Genomic DNA, 14,863 nt, shown 5'->3' on the forward strand with positions numbered 1-14,863 from the left:
GGTTTTCACAACATTTAATGCATTAATAAATATTTTAATAAATTAATCTTTTGAGAACTAGACTATGAGTTTCATATTGTCCAAAACAACATGAGAGGGTTAGGTCCCCTATTTGGAATGACTTACAGAAATCTCGAGTCCAAAACGTAAGCTCCACCTCCAAAATAATGTTGTTGCTCTAATGATCGAACAACTCTTGTAGTTTTAATCTCTGAATCCAACGAAGTGTAGAAGAGTCAAATACATATCTAAGACTTGTAGATTAATGACTCGACCTTCTTTCATAGATTGACCAGGAAAGTCAAATTTTGACTTTTTATTGACCAAGTCTTTCCTGACTTGACCAAGAGTTGATCTTGTTTGATCTTTAATCGACTAATTATCAAATAACCCGAAAATAGTTTAACTTTAGTCATCGAACGACATTAAGCGTGTTTTAAGATTATTAAAGACACTTGAAATCATATCGACGATTTAATAAATTACCGACACATTTCTAAGTTAAAGAGTTCTCGATTTCCGAACCGAGCGAAAATCAGAACTATCAATTAGTATTCGTCGCCAAGTTGAAATAACAGTTTGACTAAGTTCTTTAGTTTAAAAAGTAAAATCGTAAAAACTATTTAGTAAAATTGTAAAATAGTAACTTTCTGCCCAGGGCAAACCAGTAATTTCACATAGTCAGTAAAACAGTAAAAATATAACTCTGAAAGAGTAAAAACCTCAAAGTTACCCTAGCCTACTCCGATCGTTTTCCGGCGACTGTTCTAGCATCACAATTTCACAAACTCAACTGCAGTAGTTTCCCAACATCACAAAGGTTCACAACCACATCACATAAGCAAATAATCGACTATAGAAGTAAAAGAAGTGGACTTGCTACCTTAATGAATTCTTAGAAACCAAAACCAATGATGTTGTACTCCTAACCCTCCAATCCGAGCTGCTGCTCTTTCCCGAGTTGCCAAAGCTCCAGATAACATTTCAAGTATCCCAGGTGACTGCCTCGCCGTCATAAGAGAGAAGAAGATTGGTTGGAGGTTGGGTTCCAAAGCAGAAACAAAACAGAGAATGAGAATTGGAGTTTAGATTCAATTCTTGATAATATAAGGTTTAATCGAATTGGGAAATTGAAATAAGGGCTTAACAAATAAAGGATCTGAGAACATCACCGGAGTTCCGAGAATATTGCCGCAAGAAGGAAACCGACGGTGGTACTCGGCGGTGAAGAAACAGAAAAGGGAGAACTGAGTTAATTTCCAAATCGGTGAAATAGAAGGCTCAATCTAATTGGGTTTCCAATGAAATGATTCGAGCTTACCGCAGAAGTTGGAGGAGCTTGTCGGAGCTCCAGTTTTCAGACCGGATTTCCTGAAAGTTCGGCTACTGTTCAACTCTCAATCTGATTAGAAATTGAACTATGAGGATGATCAATGCATATAGAATTGAAGAGAAGAGAGAGATGAGTGTGATGGTGGGATTGCATGCCGCAACCTTTGCCGAACCGCGGCGCTGTGAGATGAAGAAGATGGTGGTGGTGTTTCGGTTTAGGTGAAGGAGAAAAGAGAGACGAAAGTCTCTGTTTCAATTTTCGAAAATAAAAGGAGAAAATAAAGGGGTTAATTTATTATATATCGATATATGTTATATATCCCACATCCGACGGTTGATAACGGATATTATTTTTCTGACCCCACTCATAAAACAATATCGACCGTCAGATGTAGAATGTATAGCATACATTGATGTATATTAGAATTTTCCAAAATAAAGAGGTGGGTTTTTAAGAGCGAGTTTTTAGAAAGGTGGGCTCGGATTATAGACTGAAAGAGAGATGATAATTTGGGCTTTTCTCAAAGCTTAAGCTATCAACCCAAATCTGTAATTTAGAACTTGATCCAATGAGGGAGAATCGACGTTAAAAGATCGACAACTAATGTTAAGTCGCGTAAAATAAATTTTAGTAAAATATTTTAAAAATTCAAGAAACTAGTTTGTAAAAATCAGAAAAAACAAATTAGAGTGTCGTCAAACACTCGTGGCAACCTGTAGTTTAATATCGGCGAATTAAACTACGTTATTTGACAAATGTCAATTAGATATATTTAGTAATAAATATATACATGCAGAGATATGTGATTTTGATTTTTGTATGTGTACAATCATGCATGCAGAGATATAATGTAATGTTTGAGGGTTTTGTTAACTAGCCTTCATGTTAAGACAAACGTCTAATGATGAATCTAAGGAGGTTTAATGTGTATTTTGGTTCACTTATGTTTCAGCGAAGTACAATGTCTTTGTTTAATTAATATTTAAGTTCTTGATTATTCATTGGTGAATGTAACTTAATTGAAATATTGAACTTGTACCTTACTCCACTTTTATTTATATTTATTTTCATTTTATATTTATTTTCATTAGTCAAGTCCGAAAGGTCAATACGGATATTAGGTTTTGTAACCGAAATGAAACCGAAACCGAACCGAATTATAGGTTAACCGAAACCGCGGTTTCTATATATATTTTTCGGTTTCGGTTTTAAAAAATATGAAACCGAGAATTCGGTGTCGGTTTTCGGTTAGTGCTCATAAACCGAACCGTTGGCACCGAGTCCAGCCCTAATTGTACCCAACCCACGAGGGTAAATAGTAACAATTTTTCTTTTCCTAGTTAAGCTAGCGGTCTAAATGTCAACAAAATCAGACTAAAACAATGAGTTAACAATTGGAGAGTTATAAGACATCAAGGCTTTGTTATAATTAAAGACACACCGATTTATATATTTCACATTATTTTCCAAATTACCTGGTGTCATAGAGTACAAAGTCTGCAAAATGAAAACATCTTGTTAGTACGTACATTAGTGTTGGGACTTGGGATCTTTTGAGAACTACTGCCTCAAAGTTTGAGCTCCGAAATTTGAGACAAGAAAGAGTAAAGAATAGTCAGGTGGGAGTCATGATCTCTGATTGTCTGTCTACACGCAATTCTATCTCATAAATACTCCATTGGTATACTTTAATGAAACGCATTGTTAACCTACTTATTGTTCGTAAATTGTAAAAGAATGTGTACAAATTTCAGCTCTCTTCTATTTATTTATTGAGGAAAGATTCAAGTACATTGAAAGGTCAGATTCTTATAAATATGAACTCTTTCAACGCGTTCGACGTCAAACATATCGAAAAACCAAATTTAGTTGTGGAATCACATATTGTTGATTACAATATCAGAGTTTCCTAGCCTATATAAGTTACAAAACTGAACTCTTTAAGTTAAAAAAGGGAAAAATATATATATATACTTGCATTTCCAGTAGTTAAAAATTAGAAATGTATATGAACATAAATATTGATTGATTTGTCGAGACCCTCTTAACTTTGATCAGGAGCTGTGTATGCTGAAAGAAAAAGACGATGCCATTTTAACAACCAGCTACTTGGTCTACTCGAAAACAAAATTATTTAGACTAACAAGTTTTTAAATAATCAAAGTGAAATTTGTACTGGACACGTAGTAAATAGTAAAAACTAAAAAGACTTTCACCACATGAATATTCACATAATATAAAAATGAGAAATTGAAAAGTATAAATAAGATCAAACTCTTTTGAGGACAGGAGTCACCCTTTTGTAGCAGCCACACTCCAAAAACACAATCAAATCCAATTTCACTCTCTCCCCACTGCGCCGCCCCCTCCTCCTCCAGCTCGTCAACAATGGCGACCATAGCCCCGCCGTCCTCCTCCTTCACCAAACCCTCTCCTTTCTCCTCTTCCACCAAATCCACAAACCCACTTTCCCGATTTACCCTCCCTTACTCTTCCCTCTCCCACTTCCGCCCTCTCCGAATCTCCAGCTCCCTCACCCCCAAAGCCACCTCCCCCGCCGCAACCACCGCCGCCCCTCCGGCCCCATCATCACCCGTAGCCCCCCGATTCGCCCCCGACGAGCCTCGTAAAGGCGCGGACGTCCTGGTGGAGGCCCTCGAGCGCCAGGGGGTCACCACCGTGTTCGCCTACCCCGGCGGCGCGTCGATGGAAATCCACCAGGCTCTCACGCGCTCCACCTCCATCCGCAACGTCCTCCCCCGCCACGAGCAAGGCGGCGTCTTCGCCGCCGAGGGATACGCGCGCGCGTCTGGGCTCCCCGGCGTCTGCATTGCCACCTCCGGCCCCGGCGCCACCAATCTCGTCAGCGGCCTCGCCGACGCGCTGTTGGACAGCATTCCGATGGTGGCCATCACCGGACAAGTGCCGCGGAGGATGATCGGAACCGACGCCTTTCAGGAGACTCCGATTGTTGAGGTAACCAGATCCATCACCAAGCACAATTACCTTGTTCTTGATGTTGATGACATCCCTAGGATTGTGAAAGAGGCCTTTTTCCTAGCCACATCGGGTCGGCCCGGCCCGGTTTTGATTGATATTCCGAAAGATGTGCAGCAACAGCTTGTAGTTCCCAATTGGGACCAACCAATTAGATTAACTGGTTACATGTCTAGGTTGCCCCAAAGCCCCAATGGGGTTCTTTTGGACCAGATTGTCAGGTTGGTGTCGGAGGCCAAGAAACCGGTGCTGTATGTTGGTGGAGGCTGTTTGAATTCGAGCGAGGAGTTGAGGCGGTTCGTGGAGCTGACTGGGATACCAGTTACGACTACTTTGATGGGCCTGGGGACTTACCCGAGCTCCGATGAGGATGATTTGTCACTGCAGATGCTTGGGATGCACGGGACTGTTTTTGCCAACTATGCTGTGGACAAGGCTGACTTGTTGCTGGCTTTTGGTGTGAGGTTTGATGATAGGGTGACTGGGAAGCTGGAGGCATTTGCTAGCCGTGCGAAGATTGTGCATATTGATATCGATTCTGCAGAGATAGGGAAGAACAAGCAGCCACATGTGTCTGTTTGTGGTGATGTGAAGCCGGCGTTGCAGGGGTTGAACAGGATAGTGGAAGGGAAATTAGAGAAGCTTAAGCTTGATTTTTCAGCTTGGAGGGCAGAGCTAAAAGAACAGAAACTGAAGTTTCCTTTGGGTTACAAGAGTTTTGAGGATGCCATCCCTCCTCAGTATGCAATTCGGGTTCTTGATGAGTTAACTGAAGGGAAGGCTATTATAAGCACTGGTGTCGGGCAACATCAGATGTGGGCGGCTCAACACTACAAATATCAAAGGCCTCGACAGTGGTTGACTTCAGGGGGCTTAGGAGCCATGGGGTTTGGGTTGCCAGCTGCTATGGGGGCTGCTGCGGCATGTCCAGATGCTATTGTTGTCGACATTGATGGTGATGGAAGTTTTATGATGAATGTCCAAGAATTGGCGACAATCAAGGTGGAGAATCTTCCGGTCAAGATACTGCTGTTGAACAATCAGCATTTGGGTATGGTTGTTCAGTGGGAGGATCGCTTCTATAAAGCAAACAGGGCTCACACATACTTAGGCAACCCGGCGAATGAGTCCGAGATCTTCCCAAATATGTTGAAGTTTGCAGAGGCTTGTGGTGTACCAGCTGCCCGTGTGACGAAGAAGGAAGACCTCAAAGCAGCAATCCAGAAAATGTTGGACACTCCTGGTCCATACTTGTTGGATGTCATAGTACCACATCAAGAGCATGTGTTGCCTATGATCCCAAGTGGTGGTGCCTTCAAAGATGTGATCACTGAGGGCGATGGAAGAAGAAGTTACTGATTTCTTTTTGCAGCATCTCATTTTGTTTCTAGTATGTACAATTTTGGATTAGTGTTTGTAGTAATGTTGGTATGAGTAATATATCAACGCGTTCTGTTTGGTGATTAAGTTAGATGTTGTGCCTGGTGGTTCATTTGTGCTATTGTGCCACTCTAATCTTTTATAAGAATAATAATGTTCTATAGTTTCAGTTTTGTGCCTGATCTCTCTTAGTTCATTTGTGCTGATCTAATCTCTTGTAACTAACTTTTATAAGAATAATGATCTCAGATCTCTAGTTCAGTTCTGTGTTATCAAGTTATATTGTGTTATGCAAATGATCCAATTGTTGTTCTGTATCATCAGCTGACTCAATCATTGTTCCGATCTTCATGTAATGTCATGTTATGCAAGTGATCTAGCAAATGCATTTGACCGCAAGATATAACCATTTCCAATGCTTAATTCAGTCGAAACATAGGTTTCATGTAAGAACTAGCTGGAAATCTAGAAACTCTATCAGTATAACACCACTGCTTTCTCAACAATTCACAATGTGCTAACGCTGATCCCCTGTTAACTGCCAAATCTTTTGCGCTTGGATTCTCCTTCGTCGGAGTACATTTGAACAAAGCCGATCAACTGGTATGGAGCCGAGATAAATCCTGAAAACCAACGACAACTTGGACCCTGGTTGCCTGAAATGTATCAAGAAACCGGGTCCTTTCTAAATTCTGAATTGATCAGATTTCATGGTTGGAGAAGGAAGAAGGAAAGGCGTAAATTTTTCTTAGATAAAAAAACTGAAAATAATAAATCCTAACAGAGAACTCTAAAACTTGGTGTTGAGTGGAAGTCCACGAGTGGGAAATTGGGCACAGGTGATGTGCTCCCGCTCCCAAACAGCAGCAGAGTAAAAAATGTAAGGTAAACAAAGCCCAGTATTAAGGTCTCAATTATGAAAAACTAGAAACTTAATGATTCATTGTATTACAGAGTAAGGTAAACATGTCTTAAAAAGAGAACCCAATGAGAACTAAAAAGTAAACACTATTGCCTCCTCTTCACACTCTCAAGTTGCTGCACCTATCATCAATCATACTCAGACTTCAGCATAACCTGCAATTATAGGGAAAAAAAACACATCAATCACTACCCTCATATTACTCTGTCAATCTGTCGTCAGACCAATCAAATAAAAACATATGAAAACTAAACCAATAAAAAACAAAAAATCAGCAAAACATTAGAATGTTGGACATGTTTAGTTATGCATAGAAGTCAGGACCTAGAAATTGACCGTGTTACCTCTGTTGGTTTGACATGCATCATGTATCACAAATCAAATCATTATAACAAGAGAAGAATCAGTCTTCTCTATCATGCCACAAGCACACGAGTAGTCTACCTCATGCATTTCTAACCAAAACCACAATGCAATACTCAAAAACATCTTAATCACTCGAACTGAGGTGAAATACTCAAACCACAATCCAATTTCACTACGCACCTACAAATTGTAAAGGCAACTTCATCTTAGAGAATCATTTCACAATAACGCCAGCAAAAACACAGTATCATCAAGCTATAGGTCATTGTCTTCACTACTTTCAAGCTAAATTTCTCCCGCTATATAAGCCATTGCCTTCCTTACTTTGCCCTAAATTTCTCATAAAAGCCTCCGATTTCCAATACATCGCATATCACTAAAATTCTAGTCCTCTTTCAACTAAATAAGCTCATAAATTCTAAATCCCACATAAATCGGAACGAAAACAATTCTAAGATCCACAAAAAAAAAACGAAGCGGAATCGAAGAAGATACCTAAACAGATCCAACGATGATGTTGTTGATAGGAATGAAGATGAGCTTGACGAAGAATCCGACGAATCCCATCACGACGAATCCAATCGCGGTCCGCAGCGCCACCTTGGAGAATTCTGCATCGATTTCACATACGAATCAAAACCTGCAGATTCTACAAAGATCTAGAAGAATCCGAGATTGAGATGAGTTGGTTACCTTTGCGATCGGGCTTGTGGCAGCGCTTGACGAGTCGGATGGAGTCCTTGGAGAACTCTCTGAGGGGATCGACGACTGAGTCAATGGCGTCCATGTTATTCTGTTTAGAGCTGAATTTGAGAGATGAGAGAAGCAGAAGCAGAAGATCTGAGAATTTAAAGACGAAGTGAATTAGACGCGTTAGGACACTGGTCAAATATATAACCTCCTCTTTTGAAGACTATTTTGGGTTTTTCTAGGCCCACACTCTCTATTTGCCTATTTGGGCCTTTGGCCCTTATAGCCCAAAAACAGATATCTAAGTCCAAGGCAAAGGGTAACTTGGGAGGTTTGTCTATGAAAAGAGACTGATCAGTCTAAATAGTTTGTGCTTAGAGTTCTTTCAAGCTTTGGAAAAATGACTTCAGAAATGTTCAATAGAAGGAGACTCCAAAATCACACTCAACTGTAACAATACTATTATTCCATTGTTGGTCCCAAATATTCTCATGAGTCTCATTCCATCTTGCTCCTCTGTTTTTTTTTTTGACAATTTTTTCCGATGGAAGAACCTTGGCTAACCAAGGCAGGTCAGACAAAGCTGACAGTCTTACACTAGGGGCGTGTTTGGCATCCAGGATAGGAATGGATTAGGATAGTATTCGGATTAGACTAGGATAAGATTGGATTTGTTTTAAATCTTTTTTGTGTGTTTGGTAAAAAAGATTAGAGCTGGAATGGATATGTACAAAGTTCAGATAATTTCGTTCTTCGATCCCTCTTCTTCCACGCTGATTAGTCCTCGCTTCTCTCCAGTCACTCGCAGAGACTCGTCTCCATCGGCAACAGCCACAAGGCTATGGCCATCTCTCGATCAGCTCAATTTGTCGGTCCACAGTCTGCACAATTTGCTGGTATTCGATCGACAATGTGTTCAAATTTGAATTCAAGGTGGAGATATGTAGGAGACTAAGCCGGATTACCGCCGATCGAGATGGAGAGGCCTGGCAGTGATGGAGGATATGTGGCTGGGGAGGTGACGAAAATTGAGGGATAAACTCGGGGACTGAAGAAATAGGACATCTGTTTGTATTTTGGTGGAGAAGAGTCCTTGCTCAATTAGTCAACATTCATGCTTGTTTATTGAAATCCGGTATGATTAATTCATATACCAACTCTCCAGCAGGATATAATATACTACTCTGACAAGATTTAATTTTTTTATCAAATTGCATTCTGAATCACCAAACACCACATTGGATTTATTTTACCTCTATCCTGTTACATATCCTACCAAACAAACACGGCCTAGAGGTTTAGGACTAGGTATTTAATACATTGGCAATAGATGTTGAACAACACCGGTGTTTTACACATTGTAGAATTTTTCCCCGCTTTTTAATCGGCCGATTGGTAATCCAGCAACTCTCGTTGCACCTTATAATGATGGAATTTCCCTATTAATTTACCAAAACATATCACCTAAACCGTAGAGGGCACAACTTCTAAAAAAAAAAGACCTTAGAGGTAACGACGGGTTAATATAAAGAGAACAACTCATATACGGTAATATAAATAGACGTACAAGAGGCAACTCTATGAGGATCTCACTTGAACCAGCTGTTGTTGTATGCTTGTGTTGCTGGTTTCCGGAAACCATTGTTTAGTTAAAATGGTAAGAGGTGACGACGGGTACGGTTCCCTCATCCTGATTGATCCAATTTAATCTATCTTTCTATATCATAACAAATAAGATTTACCCTCAATAGAAAATTACTTTCAGTGGGAGATTTTTCATTTTCTTTTGCTTGACTTGATGTATGCATTTGTGTTTAATATTCAAATATGACAAAGTTTCTGATGAACTTGAATCTTTGTACTTTCTGGATATTTGCTCGATTGTATTGTTATTTCCTCAAAGTTTTCTTCAGGAAACTTGAATAATATTATAAGAGGAAGGATCCTCCTTTGTGATTGGCAATGGAGGATATGTGCTTTTTCACCCAAGCTAAAAGCTAAACTCCAATAGTCAGGGTTCAATGATAAAGATCACAGCTTTATATTCATTTTCCTTAATTTTACATAAAGGAAGAAGAAGGATTTTGAAGTGCATTGCTATAACAATGCTGTACGATTGAATCCAAGTTTGATAAACCTTTGTAGGTACTCAATCATTTTCTAATTGGTCGATCGATTGTATTGTTCTTCAAAGTTTTCCTCAAGAAACTATAAGAATATAAGGAGATGCTTCTTCATATTTGATTGGCAATGCAGGATAAGTACTTTATCACCCAAGATAAACGCTATACTCCAAGTTAATTAGATTATATAATAAAGATCACAGCTTACTAGCTACTTGAGTACATTAATTTTACAGAAAGGAAGAAGAAGGTTTAGAAGTACATTGTCATAACAATGCTGTACGATTCAATCCAAGTTTGATCAACCTTATTAAGGTACTGTACTTTTGGATTCAAACAGGTACTCCATCATTTTTTATTACTCCAAGTTCCAAAGTGATCCTCAATTCCATTTTGGGACCCTCTTGCATGTATGAATTACCTTGTTTTGTTAATGACTTGGTGATGAACCCGATGGTTAATATATACAACACCTAATCTACTTAACAAATTAAACAAATGCATGTTGTCTGTTAACAGCCTCATCACATCCTCATATTGCTAGTCATTTTCATATGAGTTTAAGTTTATAAGTGCATTATCTAGGGTTCTATTTAAACTATTATTGATAGAGTAGAGCATTAGAGCTTGTAATAGTTAACAAAATAAGAAATATATAAACAATAAATTTAGATTAATTAAAATATAGTTTTACACCCTTTTCCGTCTTGAGTAGCTTATAATTCATCTCTGATAACTTCTTTATTCCCACGCATAGACTCTGGGATGTGTCTAGTGTACCTAATGGAGCCCTAGCCAGCGAAAATGGAACTAAAAGAGTCTTCCAGTGAAAATATATTTTTAGTTCCATGGCTGTACTTTGGGATTTCAATGGTTGTTGAGCCAGACCCTTCAGTTGCATCATATTCTTTCATCAACACCATCGTGGTAGTTGATCGAGCTGCAGTAGACTTTCCCTTTTTATGCTTTCAGTTGTGATGTTGGAATGACTGCATAAATTTGGAGTGGAGGAGATCGATTTCATCAGCCAGCGGCTGGAGAAAGATATAATAATAAGTTGTCAACTCCATCAAAGTCAATTGTTCATAGTTTATATCAAGATCTTAGGCGTTAAAGTTTTATTTTGCGGTTAAAATACATGGTATTGTATAGCAATTTTATTTCTCCATTTTCAGTTTGAATTAATGTTAATAGTGCAATGCCCCAAACTTGTATCAAATTCCCCTGAGAGCTATATAGTTTGTAAGACTAGCAGTGATCGGAAAAAAAAAAAAATTTTGCTTGGCGCGTCCTATGGGTGCACAGAAACGAGTCACAACCTTTTCATTCCCTTTGCTTCTTTCCCAAGGCGTCGACATTGTGCTGCTTACAATGTCAAATCAGAAATTCAGAATCGAAATCAATCAACTATGTTATCAATGTGAACTTTTGCAGCCAGTAACACTAATGTGGGACTCAAGTCACTTAATACACGATCACTATTATTTTCTTATGTTCGATGACATAACTAAACCACTCTCCAATTCATACTGCTCTCAAGTTTCCAACACAAATGTACCTGCTAAATACGTTTACTGTCTCACTGTTTCAAACCATTTGACACGAAAACGTCCAATTTTTATTTTTATTTTTGAAGTCATACAAAAGGTGAAGGACTGAAAGACTCGGGACCTTCCCTTTGTGCTGAAAAATTCTAACCCCAAAGACCTATCAAGCCAATGAAGGTCCTTTTCAATAACAGCTTCACGGAAAGAACACACCGTAAACTTCAACCAGAGGAAAAAGAAAAAAGAAAGAGGATAAATTGTTAGAAGACTGGTTCTTTGTTAAGTTTATAACAAGAACCATTGATGGGAGAGACTATAATAATGCCTTTGAAACTGAAATATAAGTCTGTGTACCGGCAAACTCAATTTTTTGTTCCAATGGAGCAACATCACTAAACTACTAAAGAGTGTGTAGGCAAACAATGCATTACTTAATTTAATCCCAACTCTCCAAAATAAAAAAAATGAAACCATATATGTTAGACTTTGTCCATTTGCAGGTTCTTGCATCAGGTATCTTCAAACGGCATATGTGTATATACCTCCTCTCTCTCCCCTTGAAAGCATTGTTTACATTACAGAAAATTGAGAAAAAGAAAAGAGGAAAGGAAGAGGAAGTTTTGGTTTATTCTAGAATTTTACAAGTACTACTCTTGAGTCTCGCATATAACGAAGTGTCTGCCAAGAGAATGTCGAGGAATGTTGCGCAGAGAATTGTCTGCGGTCAGAAGACTCGGTCTGGTTAAAAAGTTCTCCCTTTACATCCTAACCTTTCCCGTCCCCAAACCAAACAGATTGCTGTGACTGATCATCTCATCCCTTTGTTTCACTAGCACTGCTCCATCTATCAGCTTGTATCAGCTTTGTGTGAATCAGTGTGGAATATTAAGTCAAACTGGAAAAAGGTATGAATAAAGAGGTTTACAATCAGAACTTTGAGTTTTAGTGTGGCTTTTGTTGTTTCATGTATGTTTGAGAAGGGCATGAACTAAGTGAGCTTGCTACTGTTTTTTTTGTGTGTGTCTTATGTGGGCTTCAATTAACTGCAACTTCTGAAAGTCAGATTTTATACTTTCACTTGTTTGGATGGAAATCATGGAATCATGTACTGGTTTTTGACATGGGTTAGGTTGCTCTGGAATATATCTGTCATGATTTTTGGGAGCATGGGGATTAACACTAGTTTTCATGCCATATTCTCTATATGTTTCAGTATCTCTCTGTTTGTCCATTTACTAGAGATTTCTTCTTTCCTTATCAAACAGTGAACAACACATTGAGCTTTTCAATCTTGATCTTCTAGTTGCTTAATTTAAACCACTTGTGCTGCAATAGCGATTTCTGGTATTTTTCCTGAAGGGTTTTACGTATAGGTGTTTTCACTCCTATGTGCATCTTATTAATTTCGACTTCTAAATCATAATCCTCTAAGCAAATGTTCTGTTTTTATCAGCAGTTGCGAGAGTTGACATGGGGAGGAACACTACAGCTGAAATTGTTACAAAAGCAGGGTCTGAGGTATGTGCATGCTTATCTTCATTTCCTATGATCTATGTGTTTTAGTTCTTTGCTTAGGAAAAATATGTAACAAGTTTATTGATAACACTAGGCTTTGAGGGAAGGCCAACGCAAAAAATCTCTCTTTGCTTCTATACACAAACCAACAATAGAAGATGGCAGACCAAGAAGTATGGTTATCAAGGTAACACCTGAACCCTTATAAAGCATGTTTAATTTCCTGAATTCATACTCAGATATCAATCTCAAATAGATCTGAATCTGATTAGAGTTTAAATGGTTAAAATTTTGAACTAGAACAGAAAGTGCATACCATGATCCCACCTCACATTATTGCTGAAGCCATATCAACACTCCATGGTGATGGCCTAGATTTGAGATGGTCAGGCCCCATTACTCCGGCTGAAAGAGAATATGTTCAGCAATATGTGTTGGCAAAGTACCCACATTATGCAGGTCTTGTCGAAGGAGAAAAGTTCGACTACACTAGCATTTGCATCAATGAGGAATCTCCTGATCTGCAAACTCTTGATGATATGAAAAAGTCTCCAAGGGGCACTACTTTGAGGGAATCCCCATCACCATTCTCTGGTAGCAATCTTCCTGACTTGGATAGGACTCAGTTGGAGACATCAAGGTTGCTTGATATCCTCACTGAGAAATCCTCCTTTCCTGGAAGCTTCATCTCAATCCCCGAGGTGCAAGCACGAAACAAGGTCTTGAAGCACTGTGGATTGCCTGATGATGAGTACCTTGTTCTCTTCACTCCCAACTATAGAGACGCCAAGGTGCTGGTAGCGGAGAGCTATCCATTCTACAGGGGGAACTACTACATGACTGTCATTGGAGCAGGTAAAGAAGAAGAAGAAGAGGTCATAAAGGACTTTGCCGGTTACAAGGATTCCAAAGTGATAGTGGCACCAGAGTCTTGGTTGGACTTGAGGATCAAGGGTTCACAACTAAGCCAGTACTTCAGGAAGAAAAGTAAGCACAAGCTGAAAGGGCTCTTCTCTTATCCAGCATTTATAAATGGGATTCATCACTCACTGCATTGGATTTCAGAAGCTCACCGCAACTCATGGCATGTTCTTCTTGATGCAACTGCACTTGCCATTGGGGAAGACCACTTGAATCTTAGGCTCCATAGGCCTGACTTTGTTCTGTGTAGTCTGGACAACTCTCACGGCCAGACTTCAAAGATCACATGTCTTCTTGTCAGGAAGAAATCCTTCGGTACTACAATGCTTCCACCACAGATCGAGTGATGATTGATGAGTACTATAAGTATCGTATGTAAAAATATGTTGATAGATTTGAGCAGACACCCAAAAGCAGTCACATTATAACTCTGAAAATGGTGAATATGAACATCAGGGGAGGGTGTATAGTTACTAAGTTCACAGAACTTTCTGCGACTACGGAAATTTGATTGATTAAAACACAATAAAACCTTTTCCTGTTGCAAGTCTATGTACATGCTGAACATGAATTCAGCATGGTCTCTATTAGTTTATACTCAGACTAAGATCTCTCATTCTAAGCATACACGTATAATTGTTTCGCTATTGAGACTTTGGAACTTTTGTTTCCCTCTATTTACTATTTTGGGATTAAGTGATTATCATCTTACACTTCATTGACTTCTAGTTTGATGATATTGAGAACATAGTTGTCTGCAACAACGCAAACTTTGACCCCTCTATTTTCTAGCTATCCCAAATTTTCACAAATAAGTCATGGAAATGGACACAAGGCATTATACGAATCTTATTGAGCATAAGGATCATCATAAACAAAGCTTTAAACCAAAAACGTATGATTAGTAGCAAGTAGCAATGCATTCATCAAATCATATGGAAACTAAGAGGCACACTTGATATATGAATAATGTGATTTTGATCACTATACAATCAAAACTCCAAAAGCACAATTTTTACTCCTTTTTGAGAAAACTGTAATTATTCCAGAAAAGCCACAATGAAATACA

General features: G+C 38.9%; 3 protein-coding genes across 5 annotated transcripts; 2 read left to right on the top strand and 1 right to left on the bottom strand.

Annotated features, from left to right (window-relative positions):
* The first annotated feature begins 3,634 nt into the window (after positions 1-3,634).
* On the top strand, positions 3,635-5,894 carry LOC126793269 (acetolactate synthase 2, chloroplastic). The gene has a single exon (XM_050519732.1). It carries the CDS (start codon positions 3,722-3,724, stop codon positions 5,687-5,689), a length of 1,968 nt encoding a protein of 655 aa, XP_050375689.1. The 5' UTR covers positions 3,635-3,721; the 3' UTR covers positions 5,690-5,894.
* A 718-nt stretch (positions 5,895-6,612) lies between these two features.
* LOC126794404 (protein transport protein Sec61 subunit gamma) lies at positions 6,613-7,844 on the bottom strand. The gene is made up of 3 exons (XM_050521115.1): positions 7,692-7,844; positions 7,494-7,609; positions 6,613-6,787 (listed from the first exon to the last, which is right to left on the bottom strand). The coding sequence occupies exons 1-2, from the start codon at positions 7,783-7,785 to the stop codon at positions 7,494-7,496; spliced, it is 210 nt and encodes a 69-aa protein (XP_050377072.1). The 5' UTR covers positions 7,786-7,844; the 3' UTR covers positions 6,613-6,787.
* Positions 7,845-11,945: 4,101 nt separating this feature from the next.
* On the top strand, positions 11,946-14,433 carry LOC126795008 (uncharacterized). Of its 3 annotated transcripts, none has more exons than XM_050521814.1 (4): positions 11,946-12,263; positions 12,812-12,876; positions 12,968-13,060; positions 13,179-14,433. In XM_050521814.1, the coding sequence occupies exons 2-4, from the start codon at positions 12,829-12,831 to the stop codon at positions 14,139-14,141; spliced, it is 1,104 nt and encodes a 367-aa protein (XP_050377771.1). In that variant the 5' UTR covers positions 11,946-12,263; positions 12,812-12,828; the 3' UTR covers positions 14,142-14,433. The 3 variants fall into 3 exon arrangements, with proteins under 3 accessions (XP_050377771.1, XP_050377770.1, XP_050377772.1); XM_050521813.1 differs by having other exon boundaries at positions 12,815-12,876; XM_050521815.1 differs by lacking the exon at positions 11,946-12,263 and having other exon boundaries at positions 12,836-12,876; positions 13,174-14,433.
* Positions 14,434-14,863: the final 430 nt, after the last annotated feature.

Source organism: Argentina anserina, chromosome 5 (assembly GCF_933775445.1).
Source record: "Argentina anserina chromosome 5, drPotAnse1.1, whole genome shotgun sequence".
In the NCBI taxonomy this organism is placed as follows: domain Eukaryota; kingdom Viridiplantae; phylum Streptophyta; class Magnoliopsida; order Rosales; family Rosaceae; genus Argentina; species Argentina anserina.